This window comes from Typopeltis vanoorti, chromosome 21 (assembly GCF_054136105.1).
Source record: "Typopeltis vanoorti isolate ZY-2024b chromosome 21, IOZ_Tvanoo_1.0, whole genome shotgun sequence".
In the NCBI taxonomy this organism is placed as follows: domain Eukaryota; kingdom Metazoa; phylum Arthropoda; class Arachnida; order Uropygi; family Thelyphonidae; genus Typopeltis; species Typopeltis vanoorti.
Genome location: NC_143569.1, coordinates 109,379,940 through 109,402,586, shown reverse-complemented (window position 1 = coordinate 109,402,586; position 22,647 = coordinate 109,379,940). Strand labels below are relative to the sequence as shown.

The window sequence follows — 22,647 nt, the reverse complement described above, 5'->3', positions numbered from 1 at the left end:
GTAGCTACCAAATAGATACCAAAGGGTAAAGCGAAAAGAACTTATATACTCTGCTATACGAGTTGTCAAACAGATGCAACCATTAAGTTAAATATAAAGAGCCGATAGGCTTCATTTCGGCGATATAAACATTATTCGAATTAAGGAGATATTAAATCCCACATTGTTTTAAAACCGAATAAGAAACTCAAAGATTGGAATCAGAGAGTTTCGTGTCGAATATAGTAAACTATAAAAGTATCGGCGGCCACTAGCATGAGCTAATGCAAGTGGTCCTAGTGTAGTACAATCTCAGGCAACTCGTTGCAAAGGTGGGGAAAGTTCTGATCACTAATCTTGGTATTTCCCATAATGAAGCCTTTTCATGATGATTTTTCATTGAGATTTTTCATGATGAAGCCTCAAAAAAGGCTGAAATCCCACCATAATGTAATAATAGCATACATTTCCTAGGAAATGTGTTTTTACATTATGGAAAATACCAAGATTAGCGATCAGAACTTTCCCCACCTTTGCAACGAGTTGCCTGAGATTGTACTATGTACTACTTGCATTAACTCATGCTAGTGGCCGCCGATACTTTTATAGTTTACTATATTCGGCATGAAACTCTCTGATTCGAATCTTTGAGTTTCTTATTCGGTTTTAAAACAATGTGGGATTTAATATCCCCTTAATTTGAATAATGTTTATATCGCCGAAATGAAGCCTATTGGCTCTTTATATTTAAGTAACTTATGGTTGCACCTGTTTGACAACTCGTATAGCAGAGTATATAAGTTCTTTTTGCTATACCCTTTGGTGTCTATTTGGTCTAGCTACTCACTGATGAAGCCTCAAAAAAGGCTGAAACCGGTCTGGGTAGTGACCTCCCACCATAATGTAATAACAGCATACGTTTCCTAGGAAATGTGTTTTTACATTATGGAAAATACCAAGATTAGCGATCAGAACTTTCCCCACCTTTGTAACGAGTTGCCTGAGATTGTACTACATACTAGGACTACTTGCATTAGCTCACGCTAGTGGCCGCCGATACTTTTAGATACTTTTATAGTTTACTATATTCGGCATGAAACTCTGATTCCAATCTTTGAGTTTCGTATTCAGTTTAAAACAATATGGGATTTAATATCCCCTTAATTTGAATAATTTCAATATTATTATAATTATTCAAGATTCTCATGGAGGAATAAGACTTGTAATGGGAGGCCTGTCTTAAACAACACAAAGGCCATCACACCATTCCTTAAACTCATTCATTGTTAGTGCTCTTACTATTCTTTACCCTCTTATTCACCAATTTAATTCCAAGGACAAGGATGGACCCTTGTGCTTGTTCCTTCCTCCTGTTCTTTTATATGAAAGAACCTTTCCCACTAAACATCAACCATGTAACTATACTTCAAGATTTTAAATGTCTCAATCTATGAATTCTCCTTCTTCTACTTCCTAAACTCTGCAGCTGCATGCCTTCAGTCTATCTTCATATCTAACACTGTACAGTCCTGATATAATTTTCATTATCTGCCAGCGCACCTCTCCAAGGTTAATTTATCCCCTTCAATTCTGGTGACCAAATCTCAGCACAGTAATCCAGATGAGGACATATCAGGACTTTATACAATGGAATTGCCACTCATCTATCTCTGCTGGACAGAATACTCAGTATTGCAGCAATCCTCTGGATTACTTTCATCATCTTCATGATATGTCCCTTAACCCCTTGAAATTTCTATTAATTACATCTGAAGGAACGCTTGACTCTTCCACTTCCTCTAGTATAGTTCCTCCAACAGAGTAGATAGCCTCCCATTGATAGATCCCAAATATCAAAACTACATTTAGCTGCATTAAAGTGACATTCACATTTCATTTGCCCATCGTTTCAGTTTAGTCAAAACCTCCTGAAGAGCTAATATAATTGCACTATTACAAATACACGGAGAAGACAAAGCCTCGATTAAAGAATTTAATAAAGTAATGAGCAACCCACTCCTGCCCCTGCACCAGACTCTCATAAATACATCTAGTCTTAGCCTAAAATCAAGAAACCCTTTCTGGTCCATGGACAAACTCTCTTCAGCTGCCTTACCTTACTATTACCTGGTTGGCTGAGTGGTTAGCGTATCTGCTCTCTGGCCAAAGGGCTGGAACTTTGAATCCCGCCATGGGCATGGATGTTTGTGATTGTCTGTGGAAATAGTAGTGGTGGTGGTGGTGGTCGGCGGAGACAGAGTTGTAGAGCAGGTGCCCTCCCCTCAGTGAGTCTTTGGACTCCCTGGAGGTGTCATATAATAATAATATTACTAATAACCTTCCCAGCTTTACATCATATGCAAACAACTAAATATCCCCCCCCCTCCAATCCATTGACAATGTTCTTCATATAAAGGTAAAAAAAATACAGGTCCCAGTAGTGAGCCTTGTAACTTTCTACTTCTTTCATGCCACTCCTTCATACATAACTCTCTGATACCTATCATGCAACCAATCTCCAATTCAATTCAACAATTCAATAGCCTGATATTCAAAGAAACATGCTGGAACTTAAATATCAGCTTATCATGTGGCACCCTGTCAAATGCTTCTGTAAAATCAAGAAAAACAGCAGTATATGCCTTTCCTTCATGAACTACCCTTGCTACTTTATTATATAAGCAGGGATGGCTCATCTATAGGGGCCAGGCCCCACTTATATTTGTATAAGTAGCCCAATAATTTTAGTTTTAAAAAATATGTTTCTTGTAATTATTATTTTTTGATCTATTTCCAACACATTTTATTGATTAATAAAAAAAAAATACTGTAGTATTTTGTGGCAATATCGTATAATGAGACTTAGTATGGTCTCTGGGACCAGCCACGGTTGGCCCTATTTTACACGTGTAGAACACAGGGCATGTATGAACATGCACACTAGTGATTGTATTTGTTTACTGGGTGCAATGCTTATCCTGGGACCAGTTTTAGTCTGGCCCAGTCACTGTGTTGCACGTACGTACATAACATGCGATTCTTTGTTTGTGAACCACGAACCACGTGCACTAGCAATCGTGTTTGTTTACCGGACACAACACTTATTTTGGGGCCTGTTTAGTCTGGCCCAATCACTGCGTTTGAACATAAATAGCGTACAATTCTTTCATTGTCTTATTATTTATTCTTGTTGTTGATCTGTTTTATTGTTTAATAAAAAAATTACTGTAGAGTTTTGTGGCAATATTGTATAATGCGACTTAGTACGGTCTCTTGGACCCTATTTTGTACGTGTAGATCACAGGGCATGTATGAGGTACGTGCAGTTAGCGATCATGTTTGTTTACCAGGCGCAATGATTATATTGGGGCCCGTTTAGTCTGGCCCAATCACTGCATTTGTACATAAATAGCGCGCGATTATTTCAGTCTTATTATTTATTCTCGTTGTTGTTCTGTTGTATTGTTTTTAGTGTGCTTAATTATTGTTGTCGTTTTTTGTTATAATTTATTTTAAAGTTTAAATTTTCATTACGTCCATAAACAATATATTTTAACTATGAACAAAATCAATAGTTCATTGGAAAAACGTTTCTCATTTTTCCAATTTTAAAAAAATTAATAGCTCAATGCATCAGTGGAGTCTGACTAAACATTATTGTAATAAAAATAATAACTATAAATCAATAATAGAACCACTGTATAAATATAAAAAAAATTAGGTTGTTTTTGGCCCCTGGCCCCACCTGTTTCTATTGTCACCAGCCGCCACTGTATATAAGGCAGTATAAATTACTACAATAAGAGCTCCCATTAACAAATCCATGCTGAACTTGGACGGATAACATTATTCACTGGGTTTTCATGGGGATGAGAATATGTTGTAAAGGGTTCAGAGAAGATTCACAAAAGTTGTCAGGATTGAGGAGTATGAGGACAGGTTGAGAGAATCTAAATTGCACAGCATCATGAATTCGAAGAAGAGGGAGCAGGGGATATGAATGGGACATATAAGCTAGTCAGGGGTTGTTATCAGGTTGACATGGAAGAAATTTTTTCACAGAATGGGAAAAGAGAGTAAAACAAGAGGTCATAGCTGGAAATGTATAAGGAGGGTGTGAGTAGAAGAATGAGGAGAAGGTTCTTGGAATGGAGTGGTTGGTGAGTGGAATGCATTGCCTGAGTATGTTTAATGTGTAGACATACTGAATCAGTTTAAGGCACGGTTGGATGAGCATTGTGTGCAATAGTGTGTACCTACCACGATGAGTCTCTGACTCCATGGGGGTCAGATATTATTAATAATAATAATAATAATATTCATCAAATTCTTGCCATGTACCCTCAAGGGGTATAGAGGATATGATAGTACTACATGAAAAATTTACATCATTACTACTACTACTACTACTAATAATAATAATAAAAGTTATATATTACTAACGCATGACTTACCCTTCACAAAGCTATGTTGCCCCTCATATGGTATCATATGTTTATCCACCCATTACTGACTTCTCTTTTCAACCAATTTTTCAGTACTTTAGTACTACACCTGAGATACTGATTGGTTTATAATTTGTTACTGCAGTCTTAGAGCCTCCTTAATGCAAGGATATTATTTTGTTTCCTTTCTACTCCCTTGGAACTCTACCAGAGTAGAGACTAAAGAGCCTAGTCAGAGGCATTGCCAGTTTGTTTGCACATACTCACAAAATCATTGCTGATAATCTAATCTCACAACTGCATTTACACTGAAATTCTGCAATATCCTAAGAACCTCCAATTCATTCAGCTCTTTCTACATTAGTGTCTGTCATTTGGATGATATATACTCGCAAAGTAGTTACTCGGTATGTCAATTATTTTATCTGCTTCTGTCACTCTGTCAACTTCATCACTCATTAAGGTTAATCTTCCATAGTCATTCTTCCTCTTATTTGCCATGTAATGAACTCCGGGATTTTCTTTTGCTGACTTGGCTAGATTCAGCTCCTAATCTGATTTTGACTTCCTCGCCATACTGGACACATTCCTTGCCTGAGCCTTGTACTGTTCACGAGTTTGTTGGCTGCCTTTCAGCTTATATACCCTAACCTTCACAGCAGTTTCTTCTTGTGACGTTCACACCTAATTAAATTACTCATCCATCTAACTACTACCTGATTATTTCTCCTTACCTTATATATACAATTTAATACTGCTTCCTCTATATGTCACCTAGATGTTTTGTTCCAAATTTACATGGAATAAAAGAAAGATAGTCAAAACACTAAACTAGTTTTATACAAGACAGTGTTCAAAGAAATTTTAACTTCTGGATATGAGCTGGGTTAGAAATAAAATACTTGATCAGGTACTGAAGACCACATTTAGAGAATTCTGAGAAAAATTATGGGAGTGGAAACATGGCAGTGGAAACAGAGTAGCAGTACAGAAGTAGCATTACGATCACAATTGTAATGTAATTTCTTATGTCAATGATATTCCTTATATATTTTCATTAATAATAAAAGAAAAAAATATCTGTATAAAAGACTTACCTCTAAAAGTGAAAGGAAATAAATAGTGTTATCACCAGGTATGTTAAAAAACTCTTCAGCCACCTAAAAAAAAACATCAATACATCAACACATAAAAATATTATTATTAATTATTGCAATCTATGTAGCTCAATTAGTGGCAGTGATGCCATTTGGTAAAAATAAAATTAAGTTTTATTCTTGAGATCGATGAAATATTTTATTATTATACTGGCACTTCCCTAGAGTCCAAAGACTTATTGTGGGACACTCAATCTATCCACACAATCTATCATACCTCTCCTTGAATCCATTAACAGACAAAGCACTCATATCTAACTCTGGCAACCCATACTGATCTGGTTTCCACTCATTCACAACTGTAAAAGCAGAAAATGTAGTCCTCTCATCCCTACTAAACACACCTATATTCAACTGTTAGGGATGACCCCTTGTTCTGGTCCCTCTAGCCAAGTGCTGAAATATTTCCACTGCATCTAACCTATAAAAAAGAGGATTGCTGCAATAATGAGAAGGACACTGACCTGCAAAGATAAAAGGGTTATCATTCCATTGTATAAGACTCTGATCAGACCACAGTTGGACTATTGTTCTCAGGTTTGGTCCCCAGGATTTGAAAGGAATAAATTAACTGTGGAAAGGGTACAAAGGCAGATAACAAAGATGGTTTCAGGACTGTACAATGTTAATTATGATGATCAGCTGAGGAAATGTGGACTGCAGAGTTTGATGGATAGAAGAAGAAAGAGAGGTGATATGATTGAGACTTTTAAACTGTTGAGAGGTGTTACAGGGTTGACACTGAGGAGTTCTTTCACTTGGTTGAACAGGGGGAAGGAGTGATGACAAGCTGCCATCCCTGGAAGTTACGAAAGGAAACCATGAGCAAGAGGGTGAGGAGTGGTTTCTTTGCATGGAGGGTGGTTGACCGATGGAATGCATTGCCATGGAGTGGTGAGAGCGAGAACGGTCAATGAGTTTAAGGAGTGGTATGATAGACTTTGTGTTTCTTAGGGGGTGACCTCCCCTTGATGAGTCTTGATAGACTTTGTGTTTCTTAGGAAGGACCTCCCACGATGAGTCTTTTGACTCCATGAAGGCCTGAATGATAATAATAATAATAAAATCCCTTTAAGCAACTTAAATATGTATATCATATCCCCTCTCTTTCTCCTGTCAACCAAATTCTGCAATCCACACACCCTTTATCTATCCTCAAAGGGAATATTCCACAGGCCACTCACCTCTGAATTATCTCCACCACTTTCTCATCCCTAAGAAATCCAGGGGACCAGACATAAGCACAATAATCCATATGTGGGTGTATCAAGGCCTTATAAAGAGAAATAACAACTTACTTATCTCAACTTGTTAATGTGTTCTTCAATAGTCAAATAATCTAATGGGCTACCTTAGCAATATGTTGTCTAAACTTTAACTCGCTGTCTACCACAATCCCCTAAATCTTTAGCTTCATCGATTTCCTGGAGTACAGTGCCATCAATGTGATACAGGGATGTAATCTATTTATCCCAAAATGCATAATTTTACATTTCTCAATAATTTTACATTTCAACATTAAATTGACATCCATTATCTTTTGCCCAGACTGAAAAATCTATATAAATCATCATTAGGTAGAGTAAATCATTACTCTACCTAATTTTGCATCATCAGCAAACAAATGAATATTTCCTTTCAGGTTATTTCCTATATCATTTATGTACAAATTAAACAGCAATTGTCCCAGCAACGAACCTTGTGGCACACCACTAGTGATCTAATTTCAACTCGATTCTGCCACTCCATATGCCACTTTCTGATATCTGTCCAGCAGCCAACCTGTTATCCACTTAACCAGTATCATATCCATCCCAATTTGTTCTAATTTGAGTAAGAGAGTTCCATGTGGTATTCTATCAAAGGTTTTTTCAAAATCATCATGTAGTCATTTCCTTTATTCAAATTCAACTCAGCTTACTCTATCATAAAAAGTTAGTAAATTAAAGGCTGAACAGACTCTTCACAAAGACCCTTCACATTTCCCCATTCTTAAATTCTGTTTTTGACCAATTTTTTAGTACTTTTTTTTTCTAGTACACTACACCTGAGATACTGATTGGTCAATAATAATGTTAATTATTATTGGTTAATAATAATGTTTCTTAAGGGGGACCTCCCCTCGATGAATCTTGACAGACTTTATGTTCTTAGGAAGGACCTCCCATGATGAGTCTTTTGACTCCGCGGAGGCCTGAATAATAATAATAATAATAATAATTTCTAATTGCAGTCTTTTAGACTAATAGCAGTCTTCCTTCAACTCCCTTCAAACTCTACCAGAGATGAGAAGTAAAGAGCATAGTAAAAGGCACTGCCAGTTCCATGGAACATTCCCACACACCCTAGTAGATATCACAACTAATCGAACACCTGTATTTACATTGAGATTCTGCAATATACTAAGAACCTCCTATTCATCCACCTCAGTTTCCACATAAGTGTCTGCCAAATAGGTTAAAACAGTAACTTCGCTAGGATGATATGTCCTTACAAACTGGTCACACACAATTCAACCATTTATTTCCACTTCTGTCTCATCATGACCATCATCACTTGTTAAGATTAATCTTCCATACTCGTTCTTCTTCTTACTTGCCCCATAATGAAAGAACTTTGAGATTTCCATAGGTCTGCTTGGCCAGATTCTTCTCATAATCTGATTTTTGTCTTCCTTGCCATGTTGGTCACATTTCTTGCCTGAGCCTTGTACTGTTCATTAATTTGCTGGTCACCTTTCTATTCATATATCCTCCACAGCCATTTCTTCTTCTTCTGTGGTTCATGCTTAATAATATTACTCATCCATCTAACTCCTACCTGATTAACCGTCATTACCCTAGGTACACAATTTAAGCCTTTAACTGCTGATTTTATATTCTACTGACATTGTCCCATGTGCCGAATTAATTTTGCAAAAAATTTATAAATAAAAGCAGTTAAATTTCTTAATGAAGTAAGAAGTCCGGACAGCATCATACATTCTTGATATTACTATTATTATTACCACCCAAAGACCTCATGGAGTCAAAGACTCATCTGGGAGGTCCTTTTATCACACACACAGCTCATGATACTGTGTTTTAAACACATTCAAACTCTTTGCAGACACCACATTCTCAGTCAAGGCATTCCAATCATTTACAACTCTGCACGAAAAAAACCTGCCTCTCACTCCCCTACTCACACCCTCTTTATACAGTTTCCAGGGATGACCTCTGGTTCTCCCATGATTTCCCACTATTCTCTGTAAAACTTCTCCAGCATTGATCCTATAACAACCCCTTACCAACTTGTAGGCCTCTATCATATCTCCCCCTCTTCCTCCTGTCCACCAGATGCTGCAAATTACATCTCAATCTTTCCTCATACTCAACATTCCAGAGGTCAGAAACTACCTTAGTAAGTCACCCTTGGACCCTTTCCAACATCTCTTCATCCTTCTGAAAACCCAGTGACCAAATCTGGGCACAACAGTCCATGTGTGGCCTAATCAAAGCCTTATACAATGGAAAAAGAATCTCCCTACCTCTACAAGTCAGTGTCCTCCGCATCATACCCAGAAGCCTTTGTGTTGTCTTCACAATTTTGGCTGTCTCCACTAAATTTTAGATCCTTATCCACTATCATCCCAGATCTCTTATTTCCTCTACCTCCGACAATATATTCTCACCAAGCATAAATTCTGCATCCCATCTTTGTTTCCAAATTTTAAAACCTTACATTTTGCAACAATGAACTAACATCCCCATTTCCGTGCCCAATCACTCAATCTATTCAAGTCTTCCTGTAAGGCCACAACATCTTCACTATACTTCATGATTTGTCCCAACTTTGCATCATCTGCAAATAACTGAATATCTCCATCCAAATCTTCACCTATATCATTAATATACAAGTTAAACAGCAATGGACCTAAAACAGACCCCTGAGGCACTCCACTAGTGACTTTCCTTTTCCTGGATATCGCTCTCCCCCCCCCCCCCATACACAACTTGGTCACCATTATCAGATAGCCAGTCTCCAATCCAATGCACCAATCTATTATCCAACCCCATCTGCTCTAGTTTGACTGTCAACCTATCATGAGGTACTCTATCAAAAGCCTTTGCGAAATCCAAGTATATTACTATGTATCCTTTTCCTCTGTCCAAGGAAGCAGTCATTTTATTGTAATAAGTAAGTAGATTACTAAAACATGACCTCCCTTTAGCAAATCCATGCTGTCCATCAAAGATCATACCGTTGTTATCAACCCAACTCTGAATCCTAGTTCTCACAAGCTTCTCCACCAACTTAACCACAACACCTGACACACAGATAGGCCTATAGTTTGATGCTTGAGTTCGATCACCTCCTTCATGAAGTGGCACAATCTTGCCCTCCTTCCACTCCTTAGGAACTTGACAGAGTGCAAGACTCATATTAAAAAAATATGTCAAGGCAGATGTCAACTCCCTGGCACATTCTTTCAGAATACGTGGTGATATATTATCAAGTGTCCCACAGCCTTATTAACATTTAGTTTACTCAACTCCCCAGACACCTCTTGCTCACCTATAGTCAGTCTCTCCTCCCCATCATCAACTGCTCTCAATCCCTCCATGAAGTCACATTCAGAAGATGGAAAGATCTTTATGAACTGCTCAGTAAGTATCTCCACCACACATTCTGCAACAGCTGTCTTTATACCATTTTCTCCAATCAATGTCATCCTTCCATAATCATTCTTTCTTTTGCTGGCTACATATCGAAAGAACTCCCTAGGATTCTTTTTGGCTTTATTCGCTAACTGCTGTTCATACCTCTCTTCAGCTACTCTCACCAACCAAGTCACCCTCCTTGCTTGGTCTTTGTAGTGCTCATGGAATTGGTTATTTCCACTTCTCTTATGTTGCCTCCACAATGCCCTTTTTCTCTGTATCGCATGCTTAAGCTGTTTATTCATCCATCTCACACCTACCTTATTTAACCTTCTCACCCTTGGAATACATTTAGACATTGCATCTACTAGATAATTTTTGAAAAATCCACAAGTTGCATTTCTTTTCCAGTTAACTCCTCATTCCACGCTACACCTGCAAGCTGTCTCCTGAGATCTTCATAATCCCCCCCCCCCCCTTGTAGTTCCACATATACCCTTTCCTCTGGGGTCCTTGCGCTGCTGGCAACCACCTAGGTAATCACCACTTTGTGCTTCAGACTGCTTGGTGAATAAACTCTCTACGGACACCTTACACTAAAGGTGTAAGGTGTCCGTAGAGAGTTTATTCAGATGGAGTTCATCAGAACTGCAGAAATCCTTCTTTCCATCAAACACAGACCACAGATCAAACATCATTTTTTGTGCAGAATCTATGTACAGATTCAGTGGCTACCAATGTCATCCTCCTCAGTTCATCTCTATCATAGTGTTGTATGAGACTGACAATCTTCACCTTCTCGCTCTACAGTTTTGCTTCTTCTAACAATTCCTTCACATCCTCCTTCATATAATATTTCTCACCTCTCAAATCATTTGTACCAACCAAGACAATCATTTCCATCGACTTACTTTTTAGCATCCAGATGCCATGGCTAATATCGCGAATTTTTGCACCCAGGAAACAGGATTTTTTTGTATTTTCATTAAGTACTGATCATCGAGTCTCTGTATATAATTTTCTCCTTAACTTCTTTTCTTTTTTGTTTGGTCAGTCTTTATTATTCCTTTTGACCACCTGCTTCTTTCTCTTTTCAGCCCTGCTAAATCTCTTGCCGCTGCTGCAATTTTTCAATTTCATGCTTTGTCCCATGAAGTATAACATTTAAGAGCACCATTTCTTCATTAATGTCCATTCCATTCTTCTCTATTTCAACGGCTGCACATTCAACATTATTATTATTAGTATTATTCAGGCCTCCATGGAGTCAAAAGATTCATCGTGGGAGGTCCTTCCTAAGAACATAAAGTCTGTCAAGATTTATCGAGGGGAGATCCCCCTTAAAAAGTCTATCATACCACTCCTTAAACTCATTGACCATTCTCACTCTCACCACTCCATCAGGCAATGCATTCCATGATTCACCCATCCTCCACACAAAGAAACAACTCCTCACCCTCTTGTTCACAGTTTCCTTTCGTAACTTCCAGGGATGGCCTCTTGTCATCACTCCTTCCAGCTGTTCAACCAAGCGAAAGAACTCCCCAGTGTCAACCCAGTAACCACCTCTCAACAGTTCAAAAGTCTCAATCATATCACCTCTCCTTCTTCTATCCACCAAACTCTACAGTCCACGTTCCCTCAGCCGATCCTCATAACCAAAATTGTACAGTCCTGAAACCATCTTTGTCATCCGTCTTTTTTATCCTTTCCACAGTTAATTTATCCCCTTCAAATCCTGAGGACCAAATCTGAGAAGAATAGTCTAAGTGTGGTCTGATCAGAGACTTATACAAAGAAATGATAACCCTTTTATCTCTGCAGGTCAGTGTCATTCTCATTATTGCAGCAATCCTCTGTGTTACCGTCACCACCTTTGCAATATATCCCCTAAATTTCAGGTTTCTATCAATCATCAACACTCAGATCACTTGTCTCCCCTACTTCCTCCAGTATAACTCCTCCCATAGAGAATGCAGCATCCCATCGATGTTTCTCAAACCTCAAGACTTTACATTTTGCTGCACTAAACTGAGACCCCCATTCATTTGTCCATCTATCTAGCTTATTCAAATCCTCTTGCAGGGCTACCACATCTGTACTATTACTAATAATCCTTCCAGGTTCGCATCATTCGCAAACAACTGAATATCCCCTTGCAATCCACTGGCAACGTCATTGATATAAAGGTTAAACAAAATAGGTCCTAGTACTGAGCCCTGTGGTACCCCACTTGTAACCCTCTGCATTCTTGAAACTGCTCCACCATACACAACTCTCTGATACTTATCAGACAGCCAATCCTGAATCCAGTTGACCAATCTGACATCCAAACCCATGTGCTGCAACTTAAATATCGGCTTATCATGTGGCACCCTGTCAAATGCCTTCACTAAGTCTAAGAAAATTACAGTATATGCCTTTCCCTCATCTAATGTTCTTCTAACTTTATCATAAAAGGCTAGCATATTGCTAAAACAAGCACCCCTTCACAAATTCATGTTGAATCTCACAGATAACCTTACCCTCATCTACCCAATGCTGTATATGGTCCCTCACTATTTTCTCCAAGATCTTAAGAACTACTGATGACACACACAGAATGGCCTATAATTAGACACTTCCAGTCTGCTACCGCCCTTATGTAATGGCACTATCTTACCTTCCTTCCATTCCCGGGGCACCTTTCTCGCAGCCAGACTTTCATTGAAAAGCCAGGTTAAAGGCACTGTCAGTTCCTTAGCACATTCTCTCAAAACTCATGGTGAAATACCATCAAGTCTCAAAGCTTTACTGACATCCAGAGTACTCAGTATCTGAAACACACTTTCCTCCTGTACCTCTAAACCTCAAACCAGCCCTATTACTCTAGCATTAAAACTGACTCCTCTAGGATGAAATACTGCAATAAAGTGTTCATTGAACAATTTCCACTATGTCCTCTGCATCAGTCCCTCTATTCCCATTTTTATCCCACAATATCATTCTTCCACAGTCATATCTCCTCCTACTGGCCACACAGCTAAAAAATTCCCTAGGATTTTCTTTGGATCTTAGGGCCAATTTCCTCTCATATTCCAGTTTCGCTTTCCTTACCACACTAGTCACTGTTCTTGCCTGTGTCTTATATTTTTCATGCATCTTCTTTTCACCTGTATCCTTATATCTCTTCCATAGCCTCTTCTTCACATGCAATTCCTGTTTAATATTGTTTGTTATCCACTTTATTCCAAATTGTGTCCTCTTCTTCACTCGTGGTAGACAACTTACCATTGCTGCTAACAAATATTCTTTCACAATTTCCCACACACTAACGATATCCTGGCCTTCCAATTCCTCCCTCCATGAAACTTCCCGAAGTTGACGTCTAAGACTATTATAATCACCTGCTTTATAATTCCACATAAGTTCCCGTCTCTTTGATACTCCTGCATGTCTATTCATTTTCCAAGTCAAGACCATATGGTCACTCTCTCCAACTGGTGGATGAGATGTTATCTCAGTTATCAACTCTTCTGATGATATAACCAAATCCAAAACTCTTGAACCTCTTGTTCCCTCTGTTACATGTTGCCTAAGACATTTGTCCCTCAAGAATTCTAGAAATTCCATTCCCCTATTGCTACATGCATGCATCTTCCTCTCTCCAATTTATACTACTGTAGTTAAAATCTCCCATATCAATCATGCTTCTTGCACTTGCGAAAATTAACTGTCTAAACATCTCCTGGTCCCCATCCTCTGTGCTCCTGGGTCTGTAGCAACATCCCACTAAATATCCTGTCTTGCCTACCTCTACCTCACACCAGATGCTCTCAAAATCATTTGTCTCACTTCCTTCCAAAGCCTCCACTCTTAGAGAACATAGGTCATCACTTATCATAAGCAGTACCCCACCACCACACTTTCCCTTCCTATCGTGACGAAAAATGCTGTACCCGGCGACTTCTATTCCTGTTATTATGTCCCCTTCTGTCAACCACATCTCAGTGATCCCAATAACTTTTGGCCAGGCTGATGCTATCTGCGCCACTTATTCCTCTTCCTTATTCTGGATAATCCTGGCATTAGTATAAAGCATATAAATGCCATTGTTTCTATACCCAGCATTATCCCTTCTAGACTCCACTCGGCTTAGTGTTACCTGATGTCGTCTCCCTTCTCCCAAGTATCCATTCCCACAAGAGGTCACCCCTGCTATCATCCTCCCTGGGACACACCGACTCGTTCAGAACAGCAATCATTAATAGCATCATAGAAACAGACAAGATGATAGTTATGGTGGGTACGAATGACCTGAGAGGTAGTATAAATCGGGTAGGAAAAGATTTAAGAACATTATTAGATATCGTGAAGAGCAAAAGTGTCAATGGGAGAATAGTGTGCGTGCTGCCTCGTTTTGACAATTACGAGTTAAGTAGACGAGCAATGATAATGAATGATATGATTGCAAGAATGTGCAGAAAAAGAGGTCTGGAGTTTGTTGATGTTTGGAGTGTGTTTGAAGGAAAAAGGCAGTTGTATGCTAGAGATGGACTGCATCTTAACATGGAAGGACATAAGAGATTAAAGAAGTTATTGTTTTCTGAACAGGTTGAAGTTATTGGGCAGGGAAACTAATATTGAAAAGGTTGAGTGTAAGAGAGAGAAACTTTAGCACTGATTGTGTATTTATTGATCCTTATAGGCAGAATAAATTGCAGAAGAGAGGGGGAAAAAATCGGCATAGGACTATGGTAGTTAGTGACTTATATATCAGTTCTAAAGCCGGTACAAGATCTATTTTTGTATACCAATGCTAGAAGCATTAGAAATAAGAGAGAAGAATTTTTGGCATTAGTCAGTGAAATCTCACCAAAAGTTGTAGGCATTAGTGAAACTTGGCTGTCAGCAGAAGATGTGGTCACTGGAATTGAATGTGATGGGTACAGTATTTTCAGGGAGGATAGAGAAGATAGAACAGGAGGAGGAGTACTGTTGATGATAGCTGATGTGTTGCAGCCAAAGAAAGTAGTATATCATGATGATAGACATGTGAAGGAGAGTTCATTTGAGGCAGTCTGGTGCGAAATAGTGACCAACGCAACCAAATATACAGTTGGATGCTGCTATAGGCCAGGGAGTACGGGGGGAGATATTGAATTCATGCATCAGCAACTTAGTGCAATGAGTGAAGGCTTAGTGATTATTATGGGGGATTTTAATTATGGTGATATCAATTGGAAGGAGGAAATATCACGTAGCAAAAAGGAAATGGAGTTCATACATCTGCTACGAGATAATTACTTGAAACAGCACGTAACTGAAGGGACACGTGGTGTGAGAGTGTTGGACCTGGTTATTGGTTCAGAGGTTATATGCATAAGTAAGGTGACCTCGTTACCTCCAGTTGGTGAAAGCGATCATGTGGTATTGACTTGGGAGGTTGCAAAATCTGTGGATTTTTCTATTAAGAAGGGGTATGTACGAAACTACAGGTTAGGCAATTATAACAAGCTTCGGAGAGAGCTTGCAGCCATCCCATGGCAGAACATATTGCAAGGGAAAGATGTTAGCAGTGCTTGGGATAAAATCAGTGGGTATCTGAGGAAAGCAATATCAGATTGTGTCCCCATGGTCAGGAGGTCAAACAAGGCAGGCATTAGATGGATGAGCAGTAGTATCAAGCTTGAACTACAAAAAAAGAAAATGTTATGGAGAATTTACAAGGAGAAGGGCGATCAGGACACCCATGAGCAGTACAAGGCTCAAGCTAGGAAGGTTACCAGCATAGTAAGAAAAGCTAAATCAGATTATGAGAAGACCTTAGCCAAAGAGATCAAGGGTAATCCCAAAGAGTTCTTCCGCTATGTGGCAAGTAAGAGGAAGAATGACTTCGGAAGGATAACCTTAGTGGGTGCTGATGGTATTGAGGTGACAAAATCAGATGTAATAGTCGAGTTACTGAGTGATCACTTCTCAAAAGTCTATCACCCAAGTGAGGATATCTCTATACCTATAGCAATACCTAATGTGAGAATTGAAGCTAAAGAATCAGAGGTATTAAATATATTGCGAAACTTAAATGCAAACACTGCGGTAGGCTTAGATGGAATATCAGCTCGGGTGTTGCGTGAATGTGCAAATGAATTGTCAACCCCTCTTACCTGGATATTTAATTTAAGTTTGAACTCTGGTATGGTCCCTAGGGAGTGGAAGTTAGGCAAAGTGGTTCCTTTGCATAAGGGTGGCTCTAAAACTGCAGTATTGAATTACAGACCAATCACCATCTCAGGAGTAGTGGTAAAAGTATTGGAAAAGTTGGTTAAAGACAAAATTCAAGAATGGGTGGATCAGGATATGATACTCTATAGAGGCCAACATGGTTTTGTTAAAGGTAGATCCTGCCTTAGCAATCTATTAACTATCCATAATAGAATAACATCAGAGTTGGACAAAGGAACTGGCTACACAGTGGTACTTCTGGATTTTGCTAAGGCTTTTGACAGGATACCCCATAGAACACTGTTACGCAAATTGGAGCAGATGGGAATGGATATTAAATTGGTGATATGGATAGGAGAATGGCTCAGGGAGAGATACCATAAGGTGGTGTATGGAGGAGCCGAGTCCAGAATGAGGCAGGTGGCCAGTGGTGTGCCTCAGGGCTCTGTGCTTGGGCCAATGTTGTTTAATTTGTATATAAATGATATAGGAAACAGCTTAAAGGGAGATATTCAGTTGTTTGCTGATGATGCAAAGTTGTGTAGTGCAATAAAAAATCAAGCTGATGTTGAAAGTTTGCACGAGGATTTAAATAAGCTGGTAAAATGGGCAAAAGAAAATGGATGTCAGTTCAATGTGGAAAAGTGTAAAGTCTTGCATTTTGGGATTAAAAGATTACCAGCTGTGTACTACATAGATGGAAAGGTACTCCAAGAGATTGATGAGGCTAGGGACTTAGGGGTATTGGTAGATAAGGAGATGAAGTTCAGAGGACACATTGCTAAGGTGTCCAAGATTGCACATAGGATTACTTGGTTGTTGAGGAACACACTGACATCCAGAGATAAAGAGGTTATTATTCCCCTTTATAAAGCATTGATACTTCCACATTTGGATTACTGTGCTCAGGTCTGGTCACCTGGATTCCTTGGAGATGAGGAGGCTGTGGAGAGGGTTCAGAGAAGAGTGACCAAGTTGGTGAGTGATATAAAAAATGCTCCCTACATTGATAGATTGAGAGCTTGTGGATTGCAGAGATTGGTTGATAGGCGAAGAAGAGGGGATATGATAGAAACATTCAAATTACTAAAAGGTTTTTATAGGATTGATGCAGGGGAAATGTTTCAGCTGTGTGATAGTGATGGAAGAACAAGAGGTCATCTCTGGAAATTAAAGAAGAGTGTGGTAAACAAAGGTGTCAGAACAAGGTTTTTTGCCTGGAGGGTGGTGAATGAGTGGAATTCATTGCCTGACTTTTGTTGTGAGCTCTTCATCTGTAAATGAATTCAAGAAGAGATATGACAGATATTGTTTTGCTAGTTTGGGTCTCCCGCGATGAGTCTACTGACTCCATGGAGATACCCGTAATAATAATAATCATTTTCCATCTTACCATTGGGATTTTATGCATTCTTGTCATCTAACAGATAGTTACTTTTGAAACACTTAATACATCTCTCTCTCTCTCCATTTTCAATTTCCTTCCAAATATTCTTTAATTTTTTGGATGAATACTTTTCACCACACTGCACTGAATAAAATCCCACAAATTCAAGCTGGACACGTTCTTTGCCACCATTGTTCATTTCATTGGTGACATGTCGATAATATCACAATCAATACCACAAAAAAAAAAAAAAAAAACTCATAAAATACACTAAATACTCTAAAAACATGAAAATCTTCTAATTATGTTTTTCATTAGAAAGTTAGTGTCTTGTAATACACGACAAAACACTAATTTTCTAATGAAAAAACACAATAAAACAGATAAAAATCACCAATTTTACACGATTTCCAATATAACCTTGAACCACTCACTCAATTTATAAGGGTTTTTTCATGATTAAGATGATTTAGCTAACATATTTAGCTAATATATATACAGGGCTCAACATATTATGCAAGGTTTTACTTTGTACCAAAAAAATGAACTCGTTGAAGATTCCCCTCCCCATTTTTTAACGATATGTTGCAATAATTTAATATGAGTTTCATAAAGTGATCAGGTTTGCAGTATCATTGTTTGGAAAATATTTCTTTGTATGAGAATCATTTGTAAGACAGAGAAGTCAATAAATCATAAGAATTGGAAGAGCAGTAAAACCAACATTGATTTTTTGGAAAATATAATTTTCTACATTAATTTTTATTACTAGAATGACATTGTATATTTTCCTCAGTTTTCTTTGATAAAGATTTTGTTCAGAAAGTTAATTTTTATTAAATAAAAATTTATTCTTTCGTCCAGTCTGCAACTACTCACCAGGTGGCAAAATCTACTCAGCATGGAAGAGAATCTTTGTTGAGCCCCCCCCCACTGCTTGCATATAAGCAAAGTTGAGTGTAAAGGCGATGATTAGATGATACAATAAAACTTTTAAGTTATTGAAGGGATTTTAATGAATGAATTTTTACAGGAGTCAATTATAAAAACAGGACAATTAATGATACGTATTGAATGAATAATAGTTGCTGTGAGCTTTATGAAATACATTATTGAACTCTGTGAAATGTTATTTTATAATAATGAGCTAAATTTTATCAAATTATGTCAATAATTTGCTTTAGAAACTAAAGTATCTTCCCATTAAAGTATGCTCAATTCATGAAGAAAGGAAAATATATTAAGTACTAAATGGCATAATTGAGACATGAAAATAAATGGATAAGGATGATATCCTGACAGATATAGAGACGGAAGAGTATGATGCATTTTATAAAGACAGAAAGGGTAAAAAGGAAGGTGAAGTGTTACTGATGATGGAAAAAGAGTTATGTCCCATACAAGGTAGAGATGCAAGGGAAAAATAGTGTCAGTGGTTTTTAGGCAGTATGGTGTAACTTAGAGGTGAACAGAATGAAATACTTAGAAGGATGTTGCTACAGACCTGGTAATATGGTAGGTAATAACCTTTTTTTTTATTATTATTATCCCATGGTATTATTACACCAGATCATAGAGGTCAAATTCGTGTATTTTATACAGCACCTTTTCTGGGTTGTTATAAAGTTCACATTTGAAAATATTCATCATACAATTTAGTAAATGCATTGGTGATGCTTCCTCGATGTTACAGATTTTGCAGATGGGGAAGACTTATGCCATTGCTAAACTTGGTTGGTCTTGCATGGCCAGTCTTGAGGCGAGAGATCATGGTAGCAGCACAACAATTAAACTTGCAGTTGATGCTAGCTCCTGGTTTTTATGCTGAATACCAGTAGTGAGTCATGTCTTGGAGAATCGTTCTTTTTATGTTTTCTTTTTGAGTGGTTTTAAAAAAGATTGAAAAGATTGAAAAACAAAAATGGCTGGATGTTGCAGCCATTTTTGCTACTTCATCTGCAGTTTCATTTCCCTTTAATCCCACATGGGATGGGATCCATTGGAAAATTATTTTGGAATCCTTATGTAGTTTGTTTATGTTTTTTGCTATGTCACTAATTATTTCTTGATGGCTAGTGTAGCAGTTCTTAATAGCTTGAAGGACAGCTAAAGGAATCTGTGAAAAATATAAACTCCTTTGGATTTTGTTTATCCAAATGTTGCATCCAATACTGTTAGTTGTTTTTAGTTCTATATTTTGAGAGCCATAGATGAGTACACACTCCCAGAATTGCCATCTGGATTTTTGGAGCCATCTGTGTAGATCTTTATTGAGTTAGATCCATATTCCATTATTTTTGAAAGAGCTAATGATCTCAAAATTTCAGGGTTTTCTAGGCTTTTTTTCTCATGTTTCCCTATTTCAAAGTTGATAACTATATTTTTCCTGTCTTGATTTGGAGGAAATGCTGGGTAGTTGGCTATTTTATTTGGACAATCCAAGGGAATTTTATTTTCCATGATTTCATGATTTCATGCATTGTTGATTTTTTCTTTATTCTGTTTGGTGGTGCCAATTTTTAATTCAATGCACCACTCATCAAAATAGAACCTGAGCAGAACTAATTAATTGGGGAAGACCACGACTGCAATGAGAGTTTAAATTAAGGGATTTAGCTAACTTGGAAACTGTTATTATATAAATTGTATTGTTATTATATAAATTGAGAATTCACTCCTTGATTAAGAAGCTTTTTCTGATCTAAGGGTTCTGGATGGCGCAACATTAACAAACAAATTTTCCAGAACCCAACGAGGAGACAGCTCCAGATTTTCAATAAAGGAATTGGCTCTATCAGGGGAAGTTTCTTTGTTTATCGAATTTGCACACGTGGGCAATCTAAGTGACGCCCACAGAATTGATAGGTAGTTTTGAGTATTGATAGGGCATATAAAGGGGAAACAGAGAGCAATGTCCCCTACCTAAATAATGCCATCCTATTCCATAATAAATTAAGGAATCAAACATTTATAACACTTGTATGTTATCTGGTCCACATTATTTATTTATATCTAGTCTCTCCAAGGCATCTCTCAATTCAGAGATTATAAGTGGATCCCAGAATAATCTGTTTTTATATTTTGAGGAATTTGCAGCGTTTTTCTCCTGTCAAGCCTGTTTTGATATTTGATGGTCTTTCCTGGTATTCGTCTCTAGTTTGCTTATATTTTGAAAATGAAAGGATCTCCCGGTCTCCTATTTTGATATTTCCATTTGGATCTTTTAACGTGTTAGTCTCACTTGCCTATGGTAGGTCTCTTAGTAAATTAGCAGTCAGTTTTCAAAGTTTGGATTTAAGCTGTGGCAAAATTCTTGCCACCTAGGTCTTTGTAATATATTATATTTTTGTTTAACCTCCCTACCGGCTGAGGTGGATGAAATATCCACCCCACCATAGCATTCTGCATGGATCAAAACTTCATCGGCATTGTCCCTTTCATCATGCCATTACCTCCCTCCGCCGTTAATCCCTTTACGGCTATTTTAGAGCCATTCGTGGATTAACTGTTAGTGTCTGACTAACAGTTTGTGTCACCTGTCTTTACACACACTGTTTTACTTGGAATTTTCTTTACTGTGATAAAATATTTGACTTTTTTGCCTCTAAAATGATTTATTGTGTTTCTTCACAAAATTTGAAACGAATTTCACATGTGCGAAAATAATTAATCCTGAAATGACCATCGATCAGCCTTTGCAATGAATCTATTTAGTAGTAGCAAATTCTGCTGTATTTTAAATTTATTCTTCAAATCACTGCAACGGAACAGTTGCACTGGTTGTTCCAATATAGAAACAACTTTTTTCGCGAATTTTCAGATGTTTGCATTGAACATATTATGTCACGTATTTATATTTTTAAATAATATTTATTGAAATAAATATGACCTTTTGCTTTCTTTCCTAGCAAAATACCGTTATATGGATTATCACATTTCAGTTCTAGAAACGATTTTTTTTTGTTTTATGAACAACAAACGATGTTATATTGCATAACCCGATTGTGAATCTTTTTAGTATCGAGAATTTATATCCAATGATGTTTTAGCAGGGATTTTTAGCCTTTTTTTTTTTTTTTTTTTTGTAGGATGCACATTACTATAATATCCAATGCGTAACCACCGTAGATATGTTGAAAATATAATATGAAGGATATTATATACAGAATAATTCAACATTTATGCTCATTATGAATATTTGCTAATGCTTACCCCCACCCCATCCTTATCCTCTCCTGGAATTCAATTACATAACAACTCTAAATTTCTACAGGTTAGAAAACGTTTTCAGACAGTATTCAAAATCTATTACTTCATTTTACCGTTTCGACAAAAGAAATAAGGCAATAAGATTGTTGTACCCTGAAGCTTCTAATTCTGCACATTTCTTTGCAATCTAAAACCAGCTGTTCTACTGTCTGCTGAAATGATTTGAAATTTTAGAAATACTATGCTATATTTTCACCACACAAAATTGTTTATATGCATACCACACAAAAGAAAGTTTAATAGTATTATTTTAGTTACTTTTTCTTAAAATAATCTAAATATTTTTACTTATGCTTCTGGGTGCTATTTATGAAGTAATCTACATCTTAGAAATACTTGTAGTAATCCTCTTAGCTGGTGGGAAAGGTAAAGGCTTAGATTACTCTCAGTGCTGTTGAGGAAGAAAATTGAGAACGCTTAGGTAGAAGGGACACTAAAGTGCCTCAAGCTATAGTCCGAGATACATCAAGAATGTCGTGTTTTGTTTTTAATTGTTAATTAGTAGACATCCTAACATAGAAGAAAATACATACATTTCTTTTACAGGCTGATACAGTATTTAT

At 37.5% G+C, this 22,647-nt stretch overlaps 1 protein-coding gene across 8 annotated transcripts in view; it reads right to left on the bottom strand.

Annotated features, from left to right (window-relative positions):
* The window catches only part of LOC150095182 (aminopeptidase O-like), a 727,093-nt gene that overhangs the window by 181,941 nt on the left and 522,505 nt on the right, over window positions 1-22,647 (bottom strand). For all 8 annotated transcript variants that reach the window (XR_016550145.1, XM_090411274.1, XM_090411273.1 and 5 more), the window contains one exon: window positions 5,522-5,584. Coding sequence is in view for 7 of the 8 variants with exons in the window: in XM_090411274.1 (XP_090267400.1) it covers window positions 5,522-5,584 (63 nt within the window). In the remaining variant the exon portion in view is untranslated. The remainder of the gene's footprint in view (window positions 1-5,521; window positions 5,585-22,647) is intronic.